This window comes from Sarcophilus harrisii, chromosome 3 (genome assembly GCF_902635505.1).
Source record: "Sarcophilus harrisii chromosome 3, mSarHar1.11, whole genome shotgun sequence".
NCBI lineage: Eukaryota > Metazoa > Chordata > Mammalia > Dasyuromorphia > Dasyuridae > Sarcophilus > Sarcophilus harrisii.
Genome location: NC_045428.1, coordinates 277054995 through 277082465, shown reverse-complemented (window position 1 = coordinate 277082465; position 27471 = coordinate 277054995). Strand labels below are relative to the sequence as shown.

The 27471-nt window shown below is 34.9% G+C and overlaps 1 protein-coding gene across 3 annotated transcripts in view; it reads left to right on the top strand.

Annotated features, from left to right (window-relative positions):
* FILIP1L (filamin A interacting protein 1 like) overlaps positions 1-27471 on the top strand; it is a 321412-nt gene that overhangs the window by 283939 nt on the left and 10002 nt on the right. For 2 of the 3 annotated variants that reach the window (XM_031959561.1, XM_012544489.3), the window contains one exon: positions 13455-16230. In XM_031959561.1, the coding sequence (XP_031815421.1) occupies positions 13455-16230 (2776 nt within the window). Of the gene's footprint in view, positions 1-13454; positions 16642-27471 lie in introns of those variants that run through there. The other variant, XM_031959560.1, reaches the window with a different exon arrangement.

Here is a 27471-nt window from a genome sequence, read left to right as displayed (position 1 = left end):
TATGGAACTTACAAGTCAGCATTCTGCCCATGAGACCATCCAACCTTTTCTGGCCATAAATGGATAAAGTCTAAGAATAACATAATACCAATAGAAAATAACAACAAACTGGTACAGTGCTAAGAATACTGAGGACCTAGGTTCAAATATTGGCATTGCCATGGACAACCTGTGAGATTTTGGTTTCCTCAGGCTCAAGATGAGGTGAACTATCTAAATTGGCTTCTAAACTCTCTCTGAACCTGGTTTCTTATATGTTTTTTTTTGGGGGGGGGGGGGGGAGGAAGGGAACAGAGATAATGGGGGTTAAGTGACTTGCCCAGAGTCCCACACCTAGTTAAAGCCGGAGGTAAAGATAGGATAGTCAAGCTTTAGCAAAGTGTGTCCCTTTGAAACTGTATCAGATTTTCACTTAAGAATTCATTACTTAGCAATACTAAACAATCAAAATATATGCAAGGAAAGGTATATGATGTCTTCATTCAAACACTGGAATAATACTGAGGAGTTGGGGGAAGAAATGAAAAATAGCTAGTCTCAAATAACTTTGAGCCTTGGGTGAGAAAACCAAGAATTATAGCTATTATGAAGAATTCAATAAATAGAAGTTATTTCTTAAACATTAAATATATTCAAAGGAAATGACAATTCACTTGGGACTTCCATGGGAGAGAACAGGACTGAAAGGAAGACTGATGTTAGTCCTAGAGTGTTAATGGATGTCACCTGTCCTTAAGCAGCACAGGTGGAGCTCTCTTAGGTGCTGATGCAGTAACCCCCCACTCCTGAATAATTCCTCCCCATTCATTTCCTCTACTCTTCCTTACAAGCAGATGAATGGAGATGAAGGACACCAAGTAAAGAAGGTAGCAAGAACCACTACAAATTTGTCATTGACCTCAAGAGGGTCTTTAGCTCAGTAAAATCATTTTCTACTCCTCACTTATTGATTCTCAATTTCATTGTCTGCAGGTTATTCCAAACCTTCCTTTCTTCCCTCAAACATCCCATACCATCTTCCCCCTTTGCCCTCTCAGCTAAGGATGTCACCTTTCCTGAGAAATAGAGACCAAACATCCTTATGCTCTCTTCTCTGCATCCCAAATTCTCGGACATCAGTCTCCCTACTCAGTTTCCCATGAAGGGTTAACTCTAGATATATTCTTGATTGCATTCTCCTTTTTTCTCCTGCGGACTACCCTTACAATCATTCCAATTCTTAAATCTTCAATCTCTCCCACTTTATTCCTTCCTTCCTTCCTTCCTTGCATAAAGAAGCCCTGTTCCCTCAGCCTTTAAAGCACTCTCATCTGAACCTACTCATTCATACTATTAGTCTATATTTCTTTTGTTGTTGTTTAGTCATTCAGTCAGATCCTTGGGAACCCCATTTGAGGTTTTCTTAGCAAAGATGCTGGAGTGCTTTGCCATTTCTTTTTCCAGCTCATTTTAAAGATGAGGAAACTGACGTAAAGAGGCACAGAGAAAACTTGCCCAGGTGGGGTCACACAGTAATAAGTGTCTGTGGCCAGATCTGAATTCAGGAACACGGGTGGGAGTCCAAGCCCATGCTCTTTCCTTACCAAATTCTTATTCCCTCTCTTCCCAATTACTCAACTGGCTTCCAAAAACTCATCACTCCATAAAAACTGCAATCTCCAAATTAACCAATGATTTCTACAGGACTAACTGACAGTCTTTTCTCCTCCTCATCCTTTTGCAATCTCTGGGCGGCCTTTGGCACTGGAGACTCCCCTTGTCTCTGGGATGTTCTCTCAGGGGCATGACCCCTCTTCCTTCTGTTCTCCTGTGCTGGATCATAATCCAGGTCATATCCACTAACTGCATGGGACCCGCTGCCTTCAAGCCTCTTCAAGGCCAAATTACCTTTCCTGGTGTGATGATGATTACAGAAAATCAGCTGTCTTTTGCTTAGCTAAAGCTTATGCATGAGGAAGGGGACACATTTTATTAAAATGTCAAGGACAGGGCTGAGAAGAAAAGGAAGGCACAGTACAAAAAGTCTTGGGTTCAACGGATACCTCTACCCACTGCGCAGGCTTGAACAAATCCAATAAACTGTCTGAGATTAAAAAATATGTTATTTTCACTAGCTATCTCACAGAATTACTATGAAAAACTTTTTTTTTTCCTCAGTAGTATTTTACTTTTTCAAATAAGAACAGATTTTACTGTATTCCCTCACAACTTCTATTCTTAATTGGACAAAGGATTGTACTTGATGTCAGGAAGACCTGGTTCAAATATTGCCTCCTACACTTCTTTTCCTTGGGACTCATCAATCAAATGGGAATAATAATAGCACCCACCTCCACTGGAGTGTTGTGACAATTGGATGTACAGCGATTTGTACACTTTAAAGGGTAATATTAGTAGAAAATCTTGTACATAGGAAGTGTTCAACAAATATTTGTTGCTGATGCTTAGGTAGCTGGATGGGCAGTGTGCATACAGAGCGATGGACCTTTAGTGTGGGAGATCTAAATTTAAAGGCAGCCTCAGAATATGCTGTGTGAATTTCATTAAATCACTTAACTTCTATCTGGTTCTGTTGACTTATCTGTAAAATAGGGATTATAATAGCCCTATCCTCCAGGGTTATTGTGAGATTAAAATGAGATAATATTTATAAAGTGCTTTGTAAACCCTTGAAGTGCTCTCTAAATGCTAGCTATAATTATTATTATTAATATATTTGATATGGGATAAGTCAGAAACACTTCTAGCAGAATATATTGTTAAAGTCTTAAATTGATGGGCGAGAGAAGCTAGCATTAATAATGGTTCTCTTCCTTCTCAGTCACTCCTCACATTCCCTTTAATAGGAAAGCAATTTCCTAACTGGTCAAATGATAGGCAAAATTCTGGATCCAATACTTGCTAATGAGACTGGAGTCTTTCCTTTCAGAGATTTATATTCCTTAAAGGCAAAGCCTATTTTGATTATCTTTTGCCTCCATTTGTATTTCCAGTGCTTACTACAGTATATGAAACATAGTAGGTGTTTCATAAATGTTGAAAGAATTGAATATATTCAAAATAATTTTTTCTATATATAGGAATAGGATTTCTCTGCAAAAAATAAATTAGCAAAATAATTTAATAGTACTATTTACAGAAACAAAAAAGATGATCAATAAAAACAAAAGCACTATTTTTAAAAAGATCAATTCAGCTATTTTACGGGTTCATTCAAGTGATCAACAAATATTTATTCAGCACCTATTGAGATCTGTGTGTGCTATAGCCATATACAAAAAACCTTTTTTATAAGACAAAAAGGTGTTCCTTAGTAACATAAAATAAATCTTTCTCTTTGAGTTTTTTGTAGGTATAAACATATTTATATAAATATAAAATATATCACTCCTGAAACACCTCATACACAGTTCTCTAGATATGAGAGTTATAAAGGCCTACATTTGTCCATTCTAAAAACAAGGGTTTTGAGAGACAGCATGATGTCCCGAACACCTAGTAGTATTCTACACCTCCAGGTAGAGTTTATAAGTTGCATTGGGGAGATAGGTGGTATAGACAGGGTACCAGGCCTGGTCAGGAAGACTCATCTTCTTGCATTCAAATCTGACCTCAGAACCCTATTAACTGTGTGATCTTGGATGAGTCACTTAGCCCTGCTTGCCTCAGTGTTCTCATTTGTAAAATGAGCTGAAAAAGTAAATGGAAAACCACTCCAGTATCATTGCCCAAAAAATCCTGGACACTATCTTCCACAAGGTCACAATAACTCAAAAATAACAATGATGTTATATGAGAGAATAGGACTAGACATTTTTGAAGTCCCTTAAAGAACTAAATCTATGATCTCAAGAGTCAACTTGGACAGAAGCAGTAGACTGAGCAGTGGACTTAAGGTCAGAAAGAGCTAGATTCACTAAAGTTGGGCTTTTAAAAAAAGGGCTTTCTGCCCCTTTGCACTACTATAGTTCAGGATTTTATCATTTATTTGCTGGATGATTGCAAAAGTCTCTTTATTGGTCTCCCTAATTCAAGTGTTTTTTTTTTTTTTTTTTGGTCAACAAACATTTATTTATCCCTACCTTCTCTAATGCATCCTCCACATAACTGCCTAAATCATGAATCTGACCATGTCACTCACCTGAATCAATACAAATGCTTCAGACTCATATTCAAAGAAGCCCTTTGCAACAATCTAACACCAACCTACTTTTCAGGTTTATTGTATCTAACTATCCTATACCCACATATGCCCTCAGACACTTATTAACTATGTGACCTTGAACAAGTCACTTCACCCTATCTGCTTTAATTTCCTCATCTATAAAATGAACTGGAGAAGGAAATGGCAAATCATTCCAGATCTTTGCCAAGTAAACATCAAAAAGGGCCATAAATAGACTGCCACAACTGAAAGGCCTGAACAACAACACTTCACCTCCAATTCTACATTCTAGCCAAATTAGCTTATTTGCTGTTTTCAGGATAAATCCTTCCAGGAAATGGATTCTCCATCTTTTTGTCTTTCCACATAGGCTCTCTATCACTCATGCTTGAAACAGATTCTCATCCTTACCTGATTTCTTGGAATCCCTAGCTCCCTAAGTGCTTAATAAATGTTTACTTGATGAATTAATTCAAATCTTTCCAGGCATCTGGAGACTGAAGACCTTTCCAACTTCCTCCCAAGTTATTTATTTTGAATACATTTTGTATTTATTAATTTGTTTACAAGGCCCTTGAAGGCAGGCAGGAATTACTTTATTCCCTTTGGATCCCTAATACCTAAAACTCAGTAGGTAATTAATAAATGCTTGTTGACTAATTCATTCTATCTAGGAGAAAGAGTAGTTAGAGGAAAAGATATTTCTATTCAAATATATATATAGATATAGATATAGATATATCTATTCAAATTGCAAACTAAATTTTACTACAGGCAGTAGAGTAGAATGGGAAGATCAACTAGCTATGTGATCTCATGCAAACTCCACATTATCTCTGGACCTCAGTTTCTCCATCTTTCAATTAAGTCATTTACGCTACATGGGCTCCAAAGTCCTTCCAAGTCTAAAATTCTATGTGAAGGATGTGGTGGTTGTAGTCTTTGTATATGTATATCCATGTCTAAATATATGTGTAATAAAAATATGCATAGTTATGTATGTACAAATATATATATATATATGTAAATTTTGAGGTAGCTTAACTGGGTGCACTACAACACTGGACCTGGAATCAGGAAGACATAAATTCAAATCCAGCCTCAGACACTAACTAGCTGGGTGATCCTGTGCAAATCATTTGACCTCTGTTTGCCTCAATTTCCTCATCTGTAAGATGGGGACAAGAGCACTTACCTTCCAGGGTGGTTGGAAGGATCAAATCAGATAACAATTGTAAAATACTTAGCCCATAGTAGATGGCTATATTCTGATGCTGTTCAGTCAAATCTGACTCTTCATGATCCCAATTATGATTTTCTTGGCAAAAATACTGCTGTAGTTTGCCAACTCCTTTTCCAACTTGTTTTACAGATGAGAAAATTGAAGCAACCTTCATTAAATGACAAGCCTAGAGTCACACAACTAGTAAGTTTCTGGGATCAGGTTTGAACTCAAGAAATTGAGTCTTCTGACTCCAGGCCTAATTTTATCCACTGCATCACCTGGCTGCCCTAGCATAAATGTTAACTATTACTCTTATTGCGGATGGGAAGCAAGATAGCATAGTGGAAAAAGCACTAGGAATCAGAAACTCTTCTTCCCGAGTTCAAATCTGGCCCCAGGCACTTACCAACTGTGTGACCCTGGGCAAGTCATTTAATGCTGTTTGCCTCAACTTTCTCATCAGTAAATGTGAAAAGAACCGGAGAAAGAAATGGCAAATGACTCCGGTATCTTTGCTAAGAAAATCTCAAATGGGATCAAAGAAAAGTTGGACATGACAGCAAAATGACCGATAATTTGCTAACTGTTCTGCTAGAAACTTAGAGGAAAAAAAGTCATAATTTTCAGAAAGTTTATATTTCTATCAGGGTTTCATATAATTCCAAATACACAAATTAAGCTCCTAAATCATAATGCAAATAGGTAATAAAGGAAGAGAAGTCATATAATCTTATTCTCACTGTATGCATCTCTCACTTCCAGACTATTCCTTCTTCATTCTTTATCCATTACAGCATACCAAATTCCCCATTCACATGGAAGGGAAAGAGTTAAAAAACTAGTTCATTAGATTAGTAGTCACCCATTTGTAGTATTTCTCAATGATCTCAATGATGACATGCTCTTAAATAGAGAAGACATTAAACAGACACAGACACAGACATACACTCTATTGGCAGACACCAAAAAAAAAAAGAAAAAAAGTGTTACTGTTCTGAGACATCATGCTGACCAAGCCAAATGAATCCAACTCATGACATTATGGCTGTGGTATGCTATTGCTGTTGTAATTTTTTTTTTTAAACCTTTGACTGTCAAGGAAAGAAAGGAAACAAGAATACAAAGAAAAAGACTCTTCACAGCTATTTTTATAAGTAAGCCTAAAGATGCCACTAAATACAGTCTAGATTTGTTGAAGAAAGAATGGGGACAATAAAGAAATAGATATAGTCAGGCTATGACAAAGTCAGGCTGTGAACCCAAATCTCTAACTTAAATCAAATACACTTTTCACTGAATCCCATAACCTCAAGAGCCTAATGAAAAAATGTGAATCAAACAGCTTTGACACTTGGGAATTATTTCACAATCTATTCAGCTACTGTCCATTCAAAATGCTAACATTAGTAATTACACCTTATAAAATAACTCCTACAAAAATATATTGGGAGAGATCCATAACCACAGACCAACAAATTCCCACCATAAGACTGGGCATTCTGCTAGTTGATAAAGCTAATAATTCAACTAATCTAAGTATGCAACTGGTAGAAAAATTAAAGCAAATAATAAATACAGAGAAATAAAATCCTACCCATGATTATGGGATTGTCATTATAAACTTAATAGATATCTTAAAGATCTATAGACTCATTGGCTTACCCCCAGAAAGGTCCTATCCCAACTATAAATTACTATAATGGACTATTTAATAGAACCCATGCTACTAGAATGAATTTTATTGTTGTAAGGTTGTTTTCCAATTGAATTCGACTCTTCAAGACCCCACTTGGAATTTTCTTGGAGTAGTTTGCCAATTCCTTTTGTAGTTCACTTTACAGATGAGGAAACTGAGGCAGAGTTAAGTCACTTTCCCAGGGTCAGACAACTAGTTAAGCATCCAAGGCCGCATTTGAACACAAGTCTTCCTAACTTGAGGAAGATACCCTGTTATGAGTTCTGCTCTCATCAAACAATTTAACAATAACTCATTTATAGAGAGGCTTTCAAAAGACAAGCAAAATGAAAAATAGTTAGCACATAGTAGGAAGTCAATAGTATTTGTTGAATGGAAGAAATAACAGCCAGATTCCACATCTTACCATATCCTTAGGAACATTCCCAATTTTAAAACCAGGCAACTGAATGGGTCCTTGCCCATGTTTTAAACAGTAGTTTGAAACAGATATATGAGACCATGTGGAGACACATTCTCATCATTACTGGATTTTTTAGGGTCTGGAGAAAAGGAAATAAGAGGGCAAAAGTTGGATCTGCCCTATTTGGCATAGAATTGTTTACAGACATGGCCTTTCTATGCCAGGCAGTGAAAGACTGGCTTTATTGTTGATAGAAACATTTAATTAATGACTAACCCTGTGGATCAACAGCTTGTGCAAAACTTCATCAGAATGAAGCAACATGTCTCTTCTCAGTAGGGACAGCAAAAACTAAAGAATTTTCCAGAGGAAGATTGAATTCCCCCCCCCCCCCCATTAATAGTTCATTAAATTAACACTATATTTATATACTACAGCATTAAATACTTTAAAAGTCAAGGCTCAACAAAGCCCTAGTGAGGGGCCATCATGGCATCAAGTATGATCAATGTAATCTTTCCTGGAAGTTGGCCTTTTTATTATTATAACATGAAAAGAACTCCATAGTACTGGAACGTACCATTCAATGAGGGCATCAGAAAACACCTGGGAGAAGCAGGGAATGACACAGAGGGAGGAGGGCATTCTACAGACTTGTCAGGGTTCTTGCCAGGGGAGGGGAGGAGGAGGAAGAAACATTATTAAGACTTATAGGCCTCATACACAAATATTCGTGAATTCATTTGTTAAATAGTTATTCATTAAACATTCACTATATGTAGGCTCATTAAGCACTATGGGTTACTCAAAGAATGAATATAAAGCAGTAAGAAGTACTACGTAGATCTACTAGGTAGATTTAGAAAAAGAAGAGATTACTTCAAGCTTCAGAGACTAGGGAAGACTGCATAGGGATGGCATTTGAGCTGAATGGGTAAAAATTGTCTTCCAAGCAGACTTTCCCAGGGTCACAAAAGAGTTTGAAAGTTTATAATAACACCTGGCTAATAACAATAATAATAGCTAGGATTTATATATTATGTTAAAGGTTTCTTTTCCCCACATTGTTTTATCCCATAAATCAAAAAATAAATAAACATTTCCATAACATAGTATAATTTTAAAACATTATACATGAAACTGCAAATTATTATATGCAACTTGCTATTATTCCTTTTAAATACACAATAAAATTATCACGTAATTTTCTTTTTTTTCTTTTGCAAAATGCTTTACAAATATTATCTCATGTAATCATTAACAACCCTGTGAGGTAGGTGCTACTATTTTTACTTTTTTTTTGCTAAGGCAATTGGGGTTAAATTACTTGCCCAGGTTCACAGAGTCGGGAAGTATGAAATGTCTGAGGCCAGATTTGAACTCAGGTCCTCCTGACTTCAGGGTGGTGCTTTAATCACTACATCAACTAGCTGTCCTGCTATTATTATTTTTTTTAATCCTAATTTTACAGATGAGGAAACATGCAAACAAGGAATGTAACTTAACTAGTATCACAAAGTATCACAGGCAAGATCTGAATTCCAGGTCTGGCACTCACTCCATCTTGTGCCTCCTAGCTACCTCTAGTTGATCAAATACTTATTAAGCACCTAGTATATGCCAGACAATGTATGAAATGTTGGGAATAAAATTCACCAAAGGTGAGATTACAAATATGATCAAGGAAACACTCCATACTGGCAAAGAACTTACATTCTACTGAAAAAAAAAACAAAAAACAAAAAACGAAGATATTCATGAGGATATGTGTGTGTATATATATATATATATACACACACATTGTATGTAAGCATATATAGATATATATACGTACACATAATACATACATATGCATATATGCATTCACATTATACATATGTAAACACAAAAATATATGTACATATCTACATATATATATACAAAATATATATTTATATATACATATATAACATATGCCACCCATATATATATACACACAGTATATATATACACACCTACACATACAAATGTGTATACATATATTCATATATGTAGCTATAATATACACTTTATATATATAGATACCTATATATATATACACGTACATATACATATATAATATACACCCTTTAAATTTATATACACTATAGACACAATACATATTTTATATTATATTTAAGTTATATATTATGTGAGCCTATAATATATAGTATAAAAATAATAAGTACGGCAACTAGAATGTAAATACATGTTGGTTTAAGAAGGTCAGAAGCAGTTGAAGTAATCAGGAAAGGTTGTGAGTAAGTTGTTTCTTGAAGGAAGATAAAAGCTTAGGTTTTATTTTGTAGGTAAGGGAAAGCATGGCAGCTCAGGCATTATGTTGGTCAGAAGTGCTTGGTTTCTTCTTTGACCCTTTTAAGAAAGTGCCCCAAGTCTCCTGAAGAATCTTTCAGTGACATTTCTCTAGATGCCCATCTGAAGTTTGAATGCAAAGATCTATAGTAATGTATGTTGAGCCCCCTCCCCCCCCAGCCTTTTTTGCTTCTTTCCCTGAAAAAAATTACTCTAGACCCTTTCTTTCTAATTAGAAGGTAGATTTGTTGGGTTGTATTTTAAATACAAAACTAGTATAGTTCTACTGGGCAGGGTATTTTTCTTTCTTGCTCTACTACTGCAGGATCTCACACAAAGCTATGACTAGGAAGTATTGAGATTGACTTTCATTATTTTGTAACTACATTACTATTTGCCCCAAGACCCTCAATGGTAAAAAAGGATTGTCCAGTTGGAAATTTAGGAGAAATTAGAGAAGGGATGGAGTTGTTTGGGGAATTTCAGATTCCTTTCCTCAAGTTTATGCAGTGTGATAAGACTGAAAGATTACTAGGACTTGAAATTAGGGAAGACCTGAATTCAAATCTTGCCTCTGACATCAAATAAATGACTACTGTGAGATCACTTATGCTCTGGGTCTTCAGTATGTCACCTGCAAAATGGGATAATAACAACTAAACTACCTCATGAGGCTGTTGTCAAGCTTAAATAAGATAGTGGTGTGTAATAGAAGGCAACATAGGAAGGTAAAAGCACAACTGTAGGCATCAGTTATTACTACTTTCTGTTAGTCTCTTCCTCTGAAAGGACCACAAATAATGTTACTTTGGAAACATTTCCATAAATGGCTCAAAAGTTCTTTTACATGGTAATTACCTTAGCATCCCTATTCTGAGCTAATCTTTCTAAAAACCATTCAATACACTGCTGTGACAGTTCCCACAGAAAGATGAAAATAATATAAAGACACTTAGATGAAAACAATATAAAGACATTTAGACGCATGCCAACTATTTCATATGAATGACATACTGTATAATTGGTTGACACCTGTAACCTTACTACTTCCAGAAGGAAATAAATGTGTGTACATACCTCCAGGGAGTCTTTAAATATGTAAAGGGAAAGATACTCCGAAATATATAATTTGTAAAACAAGAATAATTATGGTTAACAACAAAGAGCTTTCAAAATGACAGATGTAATTTTTTTCAGGAAAAGTAAGCAATCAGTATTGCATATAATTACAGCGATAAACCACAATAAGTTATATAAGTTCTGAGCTATAATAGAAAGGCTAAAGGGAGGCTGTAACAAGACACTGCTGGATCTAACTACCTCACATTTATGTCTATAAAACCAGCTTCCAAGGACTGTTTTTACTGGAAAGGTTTCAGTAAATGTTCTTTAGTCCTACGGGGTCAGTAATTGGACATGCTTGTGAATACTATAAGTGGTGTTAACTATTTTTGTCTGAAATATAAGCATATTCTTAAATATATATATATATATATATATATATATATATATATATATATATATATATAAAACAAAGATAAAGAGACAGATAAAGAGATAAAATCTTATTTAAAAAATTAATTAAAACAAATGGTTCCTTTATTCACATGCTTCTCTCTTAGGGGCATTTTATTCTACTTGTCAGTTTCACACAGCTAGGTACTTTAAAAGTAAAATAAAAAGTATATAATGTTAGTTATACTACATTTAAATTTCTGAACACCCAGTGGGATGGGGAGGGGGAAGAAATCGCATTTAACAATCTTTAAATCTTTCTATATCAAAGCACCTCTTGACCAACCATTGGAAAAATACATATTTTGAATCTTTTTTTTTTCAGCAGCAGTGATATATTTTTATATTATCACTTTATTTAAACTGATTTAAATCACATATTAGGCTTAAGGTTCCTTCTGACCAATGGCACAGCTCAGTTTAGTAGAAGCACAGACCGTAACCATGAAACAGAGCATGTATAATTAATAATATTCTACACTAAAGGCTTGTCCCTTTCAACTCTAGATCCTCAAAGCCTAAAAGATTAGATATTTAGCACAAATCAAAACTCCAGAAAATACCTTGGTATATAAAATAGTATAGTTTTAAAGACCAGCTGCAGGAAATACATAATTACCAAGGATGTTCTATTGTTTACTCTAAAAAATTTGCCACCTGTTAGCTTATTTTAGGTAGGCTGGTTCCTAGAAAAAAATTTGGGAGAATCTAATGAGGCTTTTGCTCCCCTGAAAATAATCTTTGAGAACAGAGGGTCACTTCCGAAATGGAATGAAGCATCACAAGTAGAACTGTAAATGTGCATAATAATTATTAAAGACTAAGGAAATTACAATCTTATTAAAATTTGTGAAGAAACTCTACTCCATACTCACAAACTATATCCATTTAGCCATCTTGTGAAGTCTGGCTAGGCAATTAAAGCTACTTGCTACTACTTTAAAAAAAAAAATCTATTTCCTTCCAATCTTAGTTCCGAAGCATCTCTTTATATATAAAGTCAGTGTTGATCCAAAGACCAAGCAAACACATTCATAGAAACCTGGGACTGCTTCCTGTCCCCTTTTCCCATGTTGTCTCTATAGTCCTAAGACTTCAGATGTGTAGGAAAGATAGCCCTTTTTAAGCAGGGACTCAGTGGATAGAGTTCTGAGCCTGGAAGGAGTTTGAATGGGACCTTCAGAGTCTTACTAGCTATGTGATCCTGGGCAAGTCATTTAACCCAGTTTGTCTCCATTTCCTCATATGTGAAATGAGTAAATTACTCCAGTATTCTTGCAAAATCATACTATTATATACAGATTAGGAACCAGAAGGATCTCTAATAAGCCATTAAGTCCTAGATTTTATTTTTATAGACTAGGAAACTGTGACACAAAAGAGAGCAAATATCTGTCTTAAATTCACAATTAAGTAACAGAACAAGAAACCAGGTCCTCTAAATTTAAATCTAGAGTTCTTTCTACCATCATAATTATGCCAGTGCTTCTTGAATGCTTGTATATCAAAAAAGTAATAGAACTAAATAAAATTGAATCTTAAGATTTTTATCAAGTCAGGAAGTTTGGATTTTAAATCTAAACTTCCCACTCATTATAAAACCTAAGTAAAAGTGTTAAGTTAAGCCCTCAGATGGCTGTCTCCAAGCTATTTTAGAACAAATATTATCTTCCTTATTCAAAGACTCTTTTCCCCCTCCACCTCTTCCCTCAGCATTCTTTGAAAACCAAAATTATTATCAAGCAAGAACACCAACAAGCTCCTAAACTTGTTAACAAGGTTCTCTTCCCCTCCAAAAATTAAAGAATACATAAAATTAAAGAATTTTAGATGAAAAGTTTCTTGAAAAGCCACCAAGTTGAAATCCATCATTTATATAGCCCCAAATATATGCCAGGTGAATAACTATGATTAGAAAAGATCGCATGAAAAGATGCATACTTTGAAGCTAGGTATTCCTGATTCAAAATCCAGCACCCTATTTAGCAATACCATACTGGCTCCCAGGTAATGTCCTTTAGCCAGTGATGGTGATTTACAAAATTATAGAATGATTAACTATTACCAACAATCCACTAGGGCAAAAGTAGTAAAACAGAATGCGCTTTGTGTTTTTCAGATTTAAAAAGCTAATAGACCAAGAAACAGCCTACCACAAAGAAAGAGAACAAGAGAACAAGAAGAAAGTCACAGCACTCAAGGAAGAGCTGACCAAATTGAAATCATTTGGTTTGATGGTTGTGGATGAACAACAGAGACTCACTGAACAGCTCACCCTGCAGAGTCAGAAAATCCAAGACCTGACCACAACTGCTGAGGAAGCACACAAGAAACTAGCTGTTGCTGAAGCCAAAGCTCAGAAAGAAGAGCGCAAGGCGAGCAGGTTAGAAAGAGAATTGGAAAGACAAACCAAAGAACTCCAGGAGAACCAGGGAGAAATAATGGCCAAACTCACCAATGAAGACAGCCAAAATCGGCAGCTCCGGCTAAAACTAGCAGCACTCAGCCGCCAAATTGATGAGTTGGAAGAGACAAACAGGTCTTTACGGAAAGCAGAAGAAGAATTGCAAGAAATAAGAGAAAAGATCAACAAGGGAGAAGGTGGTAATTCCAGTATCCTGGCAGAAGTGGAAGAACTCAGAAAAAGAGTATTAGAGATGGAAGGCAAAGATGAAGAACTTATAAAAATGGAAGAGCAGTGCCGCGATCTTCACCAAAGGCTGGAAAAGGAGACATCACAAAGTAAGGACTTTAAACTGGAGGTTGACAAACTCAACAAAAGGATCATGGATTTGGAAAAACTGGAAGATGCTTTTGGCAAAAGCAAGCAGGAATGTCATGCTCTGAAATGCAATCTGGAAAAAGAGAAGATGACAACAAAGCAATTGTCTCAAGAACTAGATGGTTTAAAAGTTAGAATCAAAGAGTTAGAAACCATTGAGAGTAAGCTAGAGAAGACAGAATTCACCTTAAAAGAGGATTTAACTAAATTGAAAACACTGACAGTCATGCTGGTGGATGAAAGGAAAACAATGAGTGAAAAAATGAAGCAAACAGAAGATAAGCTACAAGCTGTTACATCTCAGCTTCAAATGGAACAAAGCAAAGTGACATTGGTTACCGAAAAGTTAATTGAAGAAAGCAAAAGAGCGCTAAAGTCCAATACAGATATAGAGGAAAAGGTGTACAGTGTGACCAAAGAGAGGGATGAACTGAAAATTAAGCTTAAAGCGGAAGAAGAGAAAGGAAATGATCTTTTGTCAAAAGTTAACATTCTGAAAAAGAGACTCCAATCACTAGAAACTATTGAGAAAGATTTTCTCAAAAACAAATCAAAACAAGAGATGGGTAAGTCAACAATAGCTGTACACCAAGAAAACAATAAGATTAAAGAGCTTTCTGAAGAAGTGGAGAGACTGAAACATAAATTAAAAGACATGAAAGCTATCGAAGATGATCTCATGAAAACTGAAGATGAATATGAGTCTCTTGAGCGACGCTATGCTAATGAAAGAGACAAAGCTAAATTTTTATCAGAGGAACTTGAGGATGTTAAAATGGAACTTGCTAGGTACAAGTTAGCAGAAAAGACAGAGTCCAGTCAGGAACAGTGGCTTTTCAAAAGGCTTAAAGAGGAAGAAGCCAAATCTGGTCACCTCTCAAGAGAGGTAGATGCATTAAAAGAAAAAATTCATGAATATATGGCAACTGAAGACTTAATATGTCACTTACAGGGTGACCATACAATTCTACAAAAGAAACTCAATCAACAAGAAAACCGAAATAGGGACTTGGGAAGAGAGATTGAAAGTCTCACTAAAGAATTAGAGAGGTATCGACATTTCAGTAAGAATCTCCGACCCAGTCTTAATGGAAGAAGAATTTCTGACCTTCAAGTATTTTCTAAAGAAGTCCAAACTGAACCAGCAGACAATGAACCTCCTGATTATAAAAGTCTCATTCCTTTGGAACGAGCTGTAATTAATGGTCAGTTATATGAGGAAAGTGATAATGAGGATGAAGATCCTAATGATAATGAGTCAACAGTGTCCTTCAAATGTAACTCATCTACTGCACATCCGGTCAACAGAAAGTTATGGATACCCTGGATGAAATCCAAGGAAGGTCATCCTCAGAACGGAAAAATACCAGCCAAACAGAATGGGAGTTATGTGCAGCCTGGGGATCTGGTCCTAAGTCATACACCTGGTCAACCTCTTCACATAAAGGTTACTCCAGACCATGGACAAAATACAGCTACTCTTGAAATCACAAGTCCTACTACAGAAAGTCCTCACTCTTATACAAGCACTGCAGTGATACCCAACTGTGGTACCCCAAAGCAAAGAATAACCATTATTCAAAATGCCTCCATAACTCCAGTGAAGTCAAAATCCTCTACTGATAGCCCTATAAACTTAGAGCAAGGCACATCCCCTATTGCTATGGCTACCCTTGCCAGAGCACCAACCCCAGAATCCTGTGGCTCTCTAACTCCTGAAAGGACAATGTCTCCCATTCATGTTTTGTCTGTGACTGGTTCAGCAGGTTCCCCCGAACAGGGACGGTCACCAGAACCAGTGGAGGTAGGGGCCAAGCATGCTGTCTTCAGAGTTTCCCCAGAGAGACAGTCAACATGGCAGTTTCAAAGATCAAACAGCAATGGTTCAAGTGTGATAACTACTGAGGATAATAAAATCCACATCCACTTAGGAAGCCCTTATATGCAAGCTGTGGCCAATCCTGTGAGGCCTGCCAGTCCTTCAACTCCATCACAAGATACCCGAACTCCAGCCCTAATAAATGGAACAGCCGGCAAAGCAACAAATAAAGTCACCAGCAGTATTACTATCACACCAACGACCACTCCTCTCCCTCGACAATCACAAATTACAGTAAGTAATATATATAACTGACCCCCTCATCATCATCATCATCATCCACACTGACATTCTTACAAGGAATTTACCCTCCCCTTTCTTCTTACCTCTCTCTCTCAAAAAAAAAAAAAAAAAAAAAAAAGGCGAACTTTTACTTTGGGAGAGATTTGTGCATGAACTGTACAAGAATATATAAAACTAACTAAGTTTTTGCCTGCATAGTCATATCAAGTGTGCACTTACTGTATATCATCTGTTTGTTTGTTTTCATTTACCTATCTGTATGGAAAATATTTAGTCTGCACTTGTATAAATGCATCTTTATGTATTTCATTTTCCATAACTCACATTAATTTTGACTGCAATTTGTCTTGATGAAATACTTTAACATTATAAAACAGTAAATAATTTGTTATTTTTACCATTGCTTGCTGGATTTTCTTTTGGTTATCTTGTGTGATATTTTTGCATGTACAACAGAATTTTATTTTATGTCTAAAGTATCTAATAATTCTACCCTTAAAACAAGACCTACTACCCATTTATTTTTGAATATCCACATTAAAAGAATGGGATGAATGGCACAAATAATCCAAAGAACAGATTGTCTAAAATGTATTTTCAGAATTATTTTGTATAAGCTATTGTTAAAGTTAGTTTGCATCTTCCGAGCCCTAAAAGAGAATAGGAAACACTAGCTTTGAAATACAGGTCTGTATCCAGCCTAAAATTAAAAGTTTTTTAGTGATGACCAAGCTTTTATTAATTTTCTATGTCTCATCCAAAACTATAAAAAGAAAAAATCCAACCCCTACTGTCAACTATTATTATATAATAAGCTCTGTGCTTAGAACAGTCACTCAACCAGTTTCAAAGAAAAAATGTAATTTGCTGCTAATTTACTTTACAAAACTTGAGGTTTCTCTTCTTGGTACCACACTTTTTATAACTAGATTGTACTCAAAAGCTTGTGTCATATATATATTAAATCTCAATAAGCAAATAAAAGCCAAAGAAAACCAGAATGAACTCATTTGGGGTGAAAAAGAAGGTACCTAGCGTATTATTACCTGAACTGATTCTTCTTTAGTTATCAATTGTACCCTTTGTAATTTATAAGGAACTGATCCATTCAAACTCCTGAAGTTTTTTGAACCTGAATTATGGGGTTTATTGATTATATTAAATCCATTCAATCCAAAGACAAAACAAAACTTTTCAGAGATACATTGTGAGTTCCTGAATTAGACTGAGTTCTAAGACAAATCAGCCCATTACACTTTCCTTTTCCAACTCTAAAACCATTTATTAATTAACTGAGGTCTCAGTTTTCATACAATCCCAAATTTATTATAGTTCATCTCACCACTCTTAACTGAGAGATGTTTAAAAATAAAACCAATCTTCCTCCTTTCATAAGCATCCTTTGCTTTTTCTGTATAATCAATTATTTAAGGACCATAAAGCTAAGGTTTTGTTGACAAAAACACCTCCATGGTGACAAACTCCAACACCAACTTCACAGGATTGCATCATTATCCAGTGAGTTTGGCAAAAATCAGAGTCTGGCGATGCATGGAAAAGCTTGTGTTTAGACACATTTATCTTGGGAACCAGCAGTGACCCAGCTAGAAGAAAAGATACTTAGCAGTTTAAAGGAGTTTTAGTCATATGAAATTTTAAGCAAAACCTTTAAGAAAAATTACATACAAAGTCTTAGTCCTTAAAAGGTAGGCATTATTTATTAGCATCAACTAAAATCATTTCTCCAGCATCTGATATCTGAGAATTTCAGAGTGCTTCATTGCCATGTTTCCTAAATAATTATATATTTCAACAACAGAGAAGTTAAAAGCCTTGTGTTTGAGAGGGATGACTGGTCACAACTCAAGTACTAGAGAGAATGTAGAATATCTGGACCAAAAGCTATATCTATTACTCCATGGAATATACTACAATGTAAAGCTAAATATTCGGTGGCTCTCAAAAGTGTGGTCTAGAGAATCCTGGGGATCTCTGAAACCCTTTTAGAGGGTCTACAAATTCAAAAATAGTTTTTATTTCCAATATAGTAAATGTCTATAAATATAATCCAGATAAACAAAAACTCTTTGGAGAGATCCTCAATAATTTTTAATAGGATAAAGATACTGAAAACAAAAGTTTGACCATTGCCTTAGACTGAAGGAATGCAGGGTTTTCATCATGATTTGTGCCATGTTCCATGATTCCAAAGCACTAATTGTCTTATTGTCATCCTAGATCAATGCTTCTGTAGGAAGGCACCCCATGTGTTAAACTCAAATCTGAAGAAAATAGCTTTTTCAAAGAGTTAGTTTCTTTCAGAGATTCCTCTACCAAAAAGTCATTAGACTTATTTTACTTCACAGTTTTAAAATGGAATAAAATTTCAGGAACATTAATAGATTAATAAACTATACCTAAATCTGTTTGTTTGTTTTGTTTTCCAATTTTCTTTAAATTGAATACATAGCGAAGACCTTTCGTGACTTATGAAAAATACCTCTCACTTTTTAAATCTCTAAATAATTATTTTTTTCCCACAACATCATCCATATACAGCTGGATCTTGAAGTAATAAAAGTTTAAATCACAGTTCAGACTATTAAAATCATTTATCACTTCTTACCTTTTGATTTAGGATAATTTTTCATTTGACAAAAAAAATTATACTTTTGTTATGTAAAGGAAAAAGTCATTTACAATGTTACATGAAGATGTGTTAATAGCTCAAGGACAGAAAATGGCAAAATGGCCCCTCTTCTTAATATATTCAAGACCTTATTCCCTGTTCCCCGCTCCATATTCACTTAAGTAGAACTAAGCTTTGTAGTATTTTCCTCTTACATACTACCAATTAACAGCTGTTCATAATTTTAAAATATGTTAAGTCTGACCCTGAAAATGTGTGTGTGTGTGTGTGTGTGTGTGTGTGTGACCTGTATAAAATGAAAAGGAGGAGAAGACAAAAAAGAAAATGAAAACATTCTGGTAAATGAATTGCAACAGATTGTTAAATAATTCAAATCTCTATCCTAAATGAAGAAAAGTTTGTAAAATTCCACACCTTTTCTTATATTGTAGGATTTTCTGTGAACATAACAACAACAAGATGGGGTAGAGGTGGGACATAAAATGAACTTCTTCCCCCCATTCTGAGGTCTTTTCTTCCTCCCACCAGGATAGCCACTTCTAAACTTCTAAGGGCTAAAAACATCTTAACAGGTCATGCAAAGATGATGATGATGGGTTCTGAAATATCTAGTCACAAAACAAACACAACCATATACTTAGAAGTACATACTTATGGTTAGGTTTTTAAAAGCCATAAAAGAAAAAGAAATTGGATCTTTCTTCACTTGAAAATATATTTCTTTGTATTAGTGCCATATGGAGGATTTCCACCTTCCCTCATTTTTTAAAAAAATTTTATACACATTTATTAAATGAACGTAATAACATTCCAGGCACTTTGTTAGCACATGGGATACAAAAAAAGGCTTAAGAGAATCTCTATTCTCAAGAAGCTCCCAGTCTGGAGAGACATGTTAACAATAACAATCATGTGCAAATAAGATATACAGGATAAACTAAGAGTCATCAACAATGGGGGGGAAGGTTTCCTATGAGGTAGGATTTTAGTTGGGATTTTAAGGAAATCAAAGAATAAATGAGGAAGAGAGGGAAAGAATTCCAGGAATGGGGAATAATCAAAAATATATGGAGTCAAGAAATGGAGTGTCTCCTGTGAGGAATGGCAAAGAGCCAGGGTCACTTGATTGAAGAGTGAATGAATAAAATTTAAGAAGATTGCAAAGGGGAAGCAGATTCTAAAAGGCACTGCACTACAAACAGGATGTTATATATGATGCTCAAGGTGATGGGGAGCTGACATGGTCAGTCCTAAGCTTTGGAAGATTACTTTGATAACAATATGTGGTAGATAGACTGTAGGGGGAGAGACTTGAGGGAGGGAATTATAATAGCCCACAGATATGAGGTAATGAGGACCAGCACCAAAGTGTAGTAGGAGCATCAGGGAGGAAAGGAGGCATATGGGAGAAGTTTTTGAAATGTAAACTCGACAGAGCAAGATTGACGTCACAGAAGAGATGCAAAAATATGGATGGCATGGGTTATAGAAGGTAGCACCAGAAAATCGTTACATAGAAAATCAAAACCAGTCAAAGAGGCTTGGGTAGAGTTGACCATATTTTTTCAAAAGGAAAAACAAAAGGGATCTTAAAAGATGTAAAGGAGATTGTGGGATTTATTTTTATAAAGAAATAGTATCTCTTTTTAAAATATCAGATTTGATTTAGGACAAATTTTAATTTCAGCACAATTCAAAATGTCAGACCCTAGCAATCTTTTTGGACTGATTTGCTAACTTTTATAGCATTCTTCCTTCTCCAAAGTACTGAGAGATATTTAAAATCCAAATGAATTAGGATTTTTTTCCCTTAATTTTTATTTACTACTAATTTCATGACAATTCTCAACATTATTTGTGGGAGACAATTTCTGCTGTATAGCAAATCCAGGGCATCAATAATCTAAAATCCCACTTCATGTTCCTTTATTTAAATAAAAAAAAAGTTGTCTTTTGACTTGGGTATGGGAATACTGAAACTTACATCTATCATTTGAATTTAAGAATTACTATACTTAAAATGGGTTTGAATATATACTTCAACACCGTTTTACCATTGTTGGCTAGTCTTAACTTCATAAATTCCAGTCCAACTTATGTTACAAGTGAAAAGGAGTGGGGCAGTCTCAATTTTAGCCTTTAATGGCTACTTGGGACTCCATCACAAAACCACTATGGAGTCTGGCATAGCTAGTAATTCTTGGTGCTCTGACATCATGGACTAGAGCTATAAAGAGCCCCAAAGCTAAGAATTAAAACTACTGGACAGTTGGGAAAGGAGTGAAAATGGTCAACACTTAATACTATAACACTATGCAACATTTTCCCCATGATGTTCCAATGTCCTGACTAAGAGTATTTCTAGAGTCAAATTAATCATTTCTTTTTTATTAAGCTTTAAGATTTATTAAGCACCCACTATGTGGCAATTACTATGTTAGGCTCTCTAGAGTAACAAAAAAAAATTAACACACTCCCTCATAAGTAACTTATATCCTATTAACGGGCACATACATATGTCAGCTGATAAATGAACTTTTATTAAGCACCTACTATGTGTCAGGCACTGTGCTAAGCTTTGGAGATATGAAGAAATACAACAGACAGTTTCTACATTCAAAGACCTCACAATCAAATGGAGAAGACAACATGCAAAAAACCATGTACAAACGAGCTACATAAGGGATAAAATGGAAATAGCAGAGTGAAGGTACCAGAAGAAGAATCAGGCATAGCAAATATAAACAAAATAAATACAAGGCAATCTTTTCAGGTAGGACAAGAGTAGCTGAAGAAATCAGGAAAGATTGTCAGAGAAAAGATGGTATTTTAAGCTGAGTTCTGAAACAAATAAAACCACTTCCACTACATCTCTAATGCTACAATCCTACAGCTGAGGACACAGCCTCAGAATAAAACCCTTATTTTCCAAATGAACTTTGTTTACATGAAATACTTTTTTGAGTGTTTCACTATGTAACTACCTGAAGAAAAGTTAAAATGAATTCATTCTCCTTCCAAACTGTTCTGACCCACCTAACTCCAAAGAAAAAAGCTATTGGTACTTTTTTTTTACATTACTCAATCCCTAAACTCATAGGAAAGAGCAGGATCAGGAAGCAATAAGAGACATAAGTACTCATTCATATATATATATATAGGAGTCAATAAAAGGTCTGTCAATTGTAATAAGGATACTACTTAATTTGAAAAAAAAAAAACTGGAATTATTCTCTTCTAAACAAGAAAAAAAAAAGGTTGTTTAGACAAGTTAAGAAAATCATTTAACAATTTTTCTCATTTACAAAAAAAAAGAGATTTTTTGATATCATAAGATTTTAATAAAGGCTTTCTCATTCATTCATTCACTTTTCATTCAAAAATGCTTTGGCTTTGAAAATGACAGAGACAAAAGAAAGATAAAGACAATGTTATTCAAACATTGCTGTTGTATCTGATTCTCCATGACACCATTTGTGGTTTTCTTGGCAAAGACATTGGAGTGGGCTGTCATTTTCCTTATCCAATTCATTTTACAGATGAGGAAATCGAGGCAAACAGGGTTAAGTGACTTGCCCAAGGTGACATTGCTAGGTGTGTCTGAGGCCACATTTGAACTCAGATCTTCCTGACCAAGTCCAGCCTTCTATCCATTGCAACCTAGCTGCTCATAGGAAAATGAGTAATTAAATTAGTAGATTTCTAGATCTATCTACAAAATACTCAATAAAAGTATAAGCTATGAAACCATTTGGACCCAAGCACAGTATAGCATTAAAAGTGATTTCTGAAATACCCAGGGTACAATGAATGTATGGATATTTTTAAAGAAGAAATCTACCTTATCTCTCCTTTAAAAAGCCATATAAGCTGCTAACAATAAAAACACCTTTCAAACATGGTGGCTAACAAATGCAAATTTAGTTCAAAGAAATTTAAACATTTCAGAAACAAGAGGTTCATTATACAGGCATAATCACTGATGTTTAGTTCTTATTTTCCAACATTAGAAATTCTAAATTGGATAATGCTATTCACTCCTGACCGTTATTATTTGCATCTTCAGAGATAGAAACTAAACCACTATCAATCATCTGTAGCTATTAACTTAATTAGTTAGAAAATAGTGTCAAGGATGCCCAAATCAAAGTATTGACTATTGCCACAGGGAAGCTAGCTTTGCAGGGATCCAAAACTGTATACCCTAAATCTGAGATGAGTCCTTTCACAAATAAGAGTAGAAAGAAAAAGAATAAATCCATTAACCTTTTAGGGGAGGAGGTTGTACAATAAATGGAAACCCGCACCCTATTAATGGGGTGTCTGTAACATCACCCTTGAAGGGCAGAAAATTTTACCACAGCAAGATAGTGACTGGGTCAGATTCCTTTTATACAGCTACCTGAGCAAATGCCATGTATGATGCTAGTTCATGGAGCAAAGCTTCAACTAAGGAAAGACAGGGAATATTCATGTTATTAGAAGGGTAAAATTAGGAAATGTTCAGAGGCTTTTCTAAATGGAATGCCAGTGTTAACGACCCCTACCCTCCTGTCACTTCATATGATACTGAGTGACCTTGTTAATCAAACAAGAACACACATTTCTGGGAAATCTAGTAATTCATTACAATCAAAATAATGCCCCAAATCATCTGAAAATGAGGAAGAGAATTGAAAAGGATTTCAGAGCAGAATTCAATCTATAAAAAAATTTGCTACTTTTCTATCTAGTATGGTTTAGATACAATCCTGATTCTATTAGTTTAAATGAAAGAGGCTATCCTAAATAAGGAAGCAATGTATTTTATTAACTTTAGGTATCATCTAAATTATGGATTTTAACTTGATGTTCTAGAATGTTTTCTAATATATATTTTGGAAACTGTATTTTCACTGTAATTGGTTTCCTCTGTAAACATATATTTTATATTATGCACCTAAGAACATTTTTCAGAGAAGGGAATTACCTGCATCAGTGGGGATCATGAGAGTTAAAATTCCTGATGTAAATCAATTAAACTATTTACATTTTAAAACACAAATTTCAATTTAACCATAACTATGGTCTGTGGCATAGTATTCCCTCCGTCTCAACTTTCTCCTGTGTTGGCATAAAATTTTTCTGAGATTTAAGTCAATGAGACTCTTGTCCCATTTCTGCTTTCACTTTTCTATTATTTTACATATTTTCCTATTTCTATAAAGAAATAATCCTCATGCTTGTCATAAATTGTATTATAATATTCCAGAAAGTTATACATTAAAATGCCTATTATCCTATAATTATATAAAAAGGGATTCCTCTTTAAGACTTTTTAGACAGAAAAAGAAAGATATTCCAATAAATTATCACACAAATCCTTCTCCCTGTACAATTTTTTTTCCCTGCATAAAAATCACTATACAAGAAAATTTTTGCAAGCCAGAGGAAAATATAAGCAGAGGAAAACATTTTAGAAACTTAAGGGGAGGCAGGCACCACCAGGTGTTATATGCACAGTTCTACTCTGCCAGATGGAATTAGAATTCAACTTATTCCACTCTTCTGGTCAGTGTGAAACAGAGTCCCCTGAGAGTCTCCTTTAACTTGGATCCAAGGACCACTAAGAGTCTCGTAGTAAAATAAAGGTCTTTTTAAATGCTTGCTATTTGATGGAGAAGCAGATGATGGCTGGAAGCTCTCATTCTTTCCCCATCCCAAACTCATCCCACACCCCCACATCAACCCTAGAAAAAATTCCACCCACTTCAGGCCAGCTTCTTCAAATTAATTCCCTGTGTCACCTCAAGTCCCTAGGCCTGTTTTTCCCATCTATAAAATGAAGATGTTGGACTAAATGACTTCTAAGGTCCCTTCCCGTTTGAAAATTTCATGATTTTTGATCCTGTGATGCTGTGTTTCTTGGGAACAGTTCAAGATACAATTATAAAGCATGTGGCAAAAGTTAGCTCCTAAAGGAAAAGGAAGGAATATGGACTTTGTCTCTCATCATTGCTGACTCAAATAAATCTGATAGAAATGATTTTTTAAAATCCTACATACTTTTAAAATTTAAAGCCACTTTAATTTAAGTAAGTCCCAAGTTCCTTCCTGGAACTTCTACTGGACCCTTTCCATTTTTTCAAATTTAATCAAGAATGGAAAAAATAGTTGCCTGCACAATGCCAGGCATCTTATGGACAGTTAAAATTATAGGGCTGGGAATGCTCAGAGAGCTCAGCAAACTAAATGAATAAAGAAGCCTAACTGCTTTATAATTTGATAATATTATTGCAAAGAATGTTGTTACTTGGGTTATTCAAGGAATTTAACTAAGGAATATCTCAGCAATTACTCTATCAGATCATTAGACGAATAGATGTTATAAAATGCTACTCTGATCTGAACTCTGGCATTAAAGGCTCCCCTCCTGGGTAAAATATTGCTCTTTCAAAAAACTTTTTTAAAATCATAAAACTGATTGAGATTTTGTGATCCCCTTAAAGTAATACTTTGAAGATTGAAATGGATTTCTTAATGTGAGTTTTTCTTTCAACAATCCAAATGTCCCTGTTGTAGTATTCTTTTCAGACTAAAAGACTTAGGACTTTGTTTGTTTGTTTTTAACTTTAAGAAAATTCTACCAATTATACAAAAATCCTACCAATTCATATATATTTACATTCAGGTAACTAATGATACTGTAAAGTGGCCACACAACTACATTGTCATAAGAACAAATCTTCTCTTTTCCATTTATTTCTTCCCTTTCTTTATAAGTTTCCATCATTCTTTCTAATTTTGTCCTTCTTAAATCCTGAGTCTCCAATCAGTTGATAGAGACTTATTAAGAGGCTACTATGTGTCTAACACTGTGTTAATTGCTGAGGTTCAAAGAAAGCAAAAGACAGTAATCTCAAGGAGCTCACAATGTAAAAGGGCAAACAATATGCAGATAATTATTTATATTCAAGTTATACATAGAATGAATTGGAAATAATCAGCCAAAGGAATACACTAGAATTTATGGGGATCCAGAGAGACTTCCAGGAGAGAGTGGGATAATCCTATACTTGATATGACTTCCAAATAAATATTGAATCAAAGCTCCCTTAACAGTTATAAAATTTAGTGGTTCTCAAATAAACTATTAATTCATTTACAATATATACTTTTTAACCATAGATAGTGGAGAAACTGGCTCTGCACACACTGGCTTCTACCATCAGGTTTTGAATATCTAACTTCAGGTACTAAAAAAGGCTACATGTTTTTTTTTTTTTTGATTCCAACAATTACAGTCAAAACAGTGGAGATAAATTATACCACAAGTAAATGCTTATTTCAAAGGTCAGGCTACAGGGAATAACACAGGTCATTGATTACATATTTCCCAGTATCATAAATAAAGACATATTGAAAAGGTATGACAACATTGCCATTTTTCTGAAGGCAATTCCCAGTAATATTACTATTTTCCAACATTTTTCCTCAGAAAAAAAGTGTCTTTGCTTTCAAAAGGGACCTTTAATGTTTCGATTTAAATTTTAAGCAGTCCAAATAATCAAACTCTTAGTAAAGTTAGCTCAACAGGGAAAAATGTTAATAATAGAAACTAAAGTTAGCTTGTAAATAGCTTCATATCACAATGAAGTTCATAGTACAATATAATATCCATCCAGAGGCCTGACATTTCCCATTAAGGATGTGGATATGGCATCATGCCTCCAGAACAACCTCAGGAAAATGTGCATTAACACAATAGTCTAGATTTACTTAAAGCCATTTGAATTAAGATCTGTTTCACAAGCTATCTTGCAGGAAATGCTACCTGTTTCAAGGAAATCTCTCTATTCAATAATTTTTAGATTTCTCTAGAGAGCAAAGAATACTGGGAGAACAAGATAAAATAATAATTTTAAGTCAAACCCAGACTTCTCTGATTATAACTCTCAATAAGGCAGGAAAACTGGATTTAAGGAATTGCCCTATTCTTGTTCCTATTCCTCTTAAAGAATTTCTCAAGAGAGTGAAAATTTCCATAATGGCAACATTACCCAGAGAGAATAGTAAAGGTGTCAGGCACACAGCATTTGCTGCAATGCATAGCAAGGGCCTTTACATTGTGAGCCAACCCTACAATATTTTCATCCCTAAGCAAATAAAAAAGAAAATTATAACTCCAGTAATTTCTCTGTGGGTCAGCTGCACTTGTACCAGCTAAAGAAACCAAAGCAAGCTACAGCAAAACTTCACCACTGTGAAAGATGCTTTAGCCCCCTTTCTTGGTGTCCAACCACCATTCCCATGGCTATTCTTACTCACAAATCTGGAATTAAGACAACTGGCTGACAAGTTGAGGAACCTAGAATTCATTATTGGATCCTGAAAGTATTCCTATTGATGTGAGAGATACAAGATTACTTTAAGTTTAACTATGAGATTCGAATTATGAAGGACTGTAGGAGTTTGAGGAATCTACCTTTATCAAGCAGTCAGAGTCACAAGCATATGAGGCAGTTGCTAAATCATTTTTCTCACAACTGAGCAAACAAAATGGCTGAGTTACATATTATAATAATAGTTGACATTTATGCAAT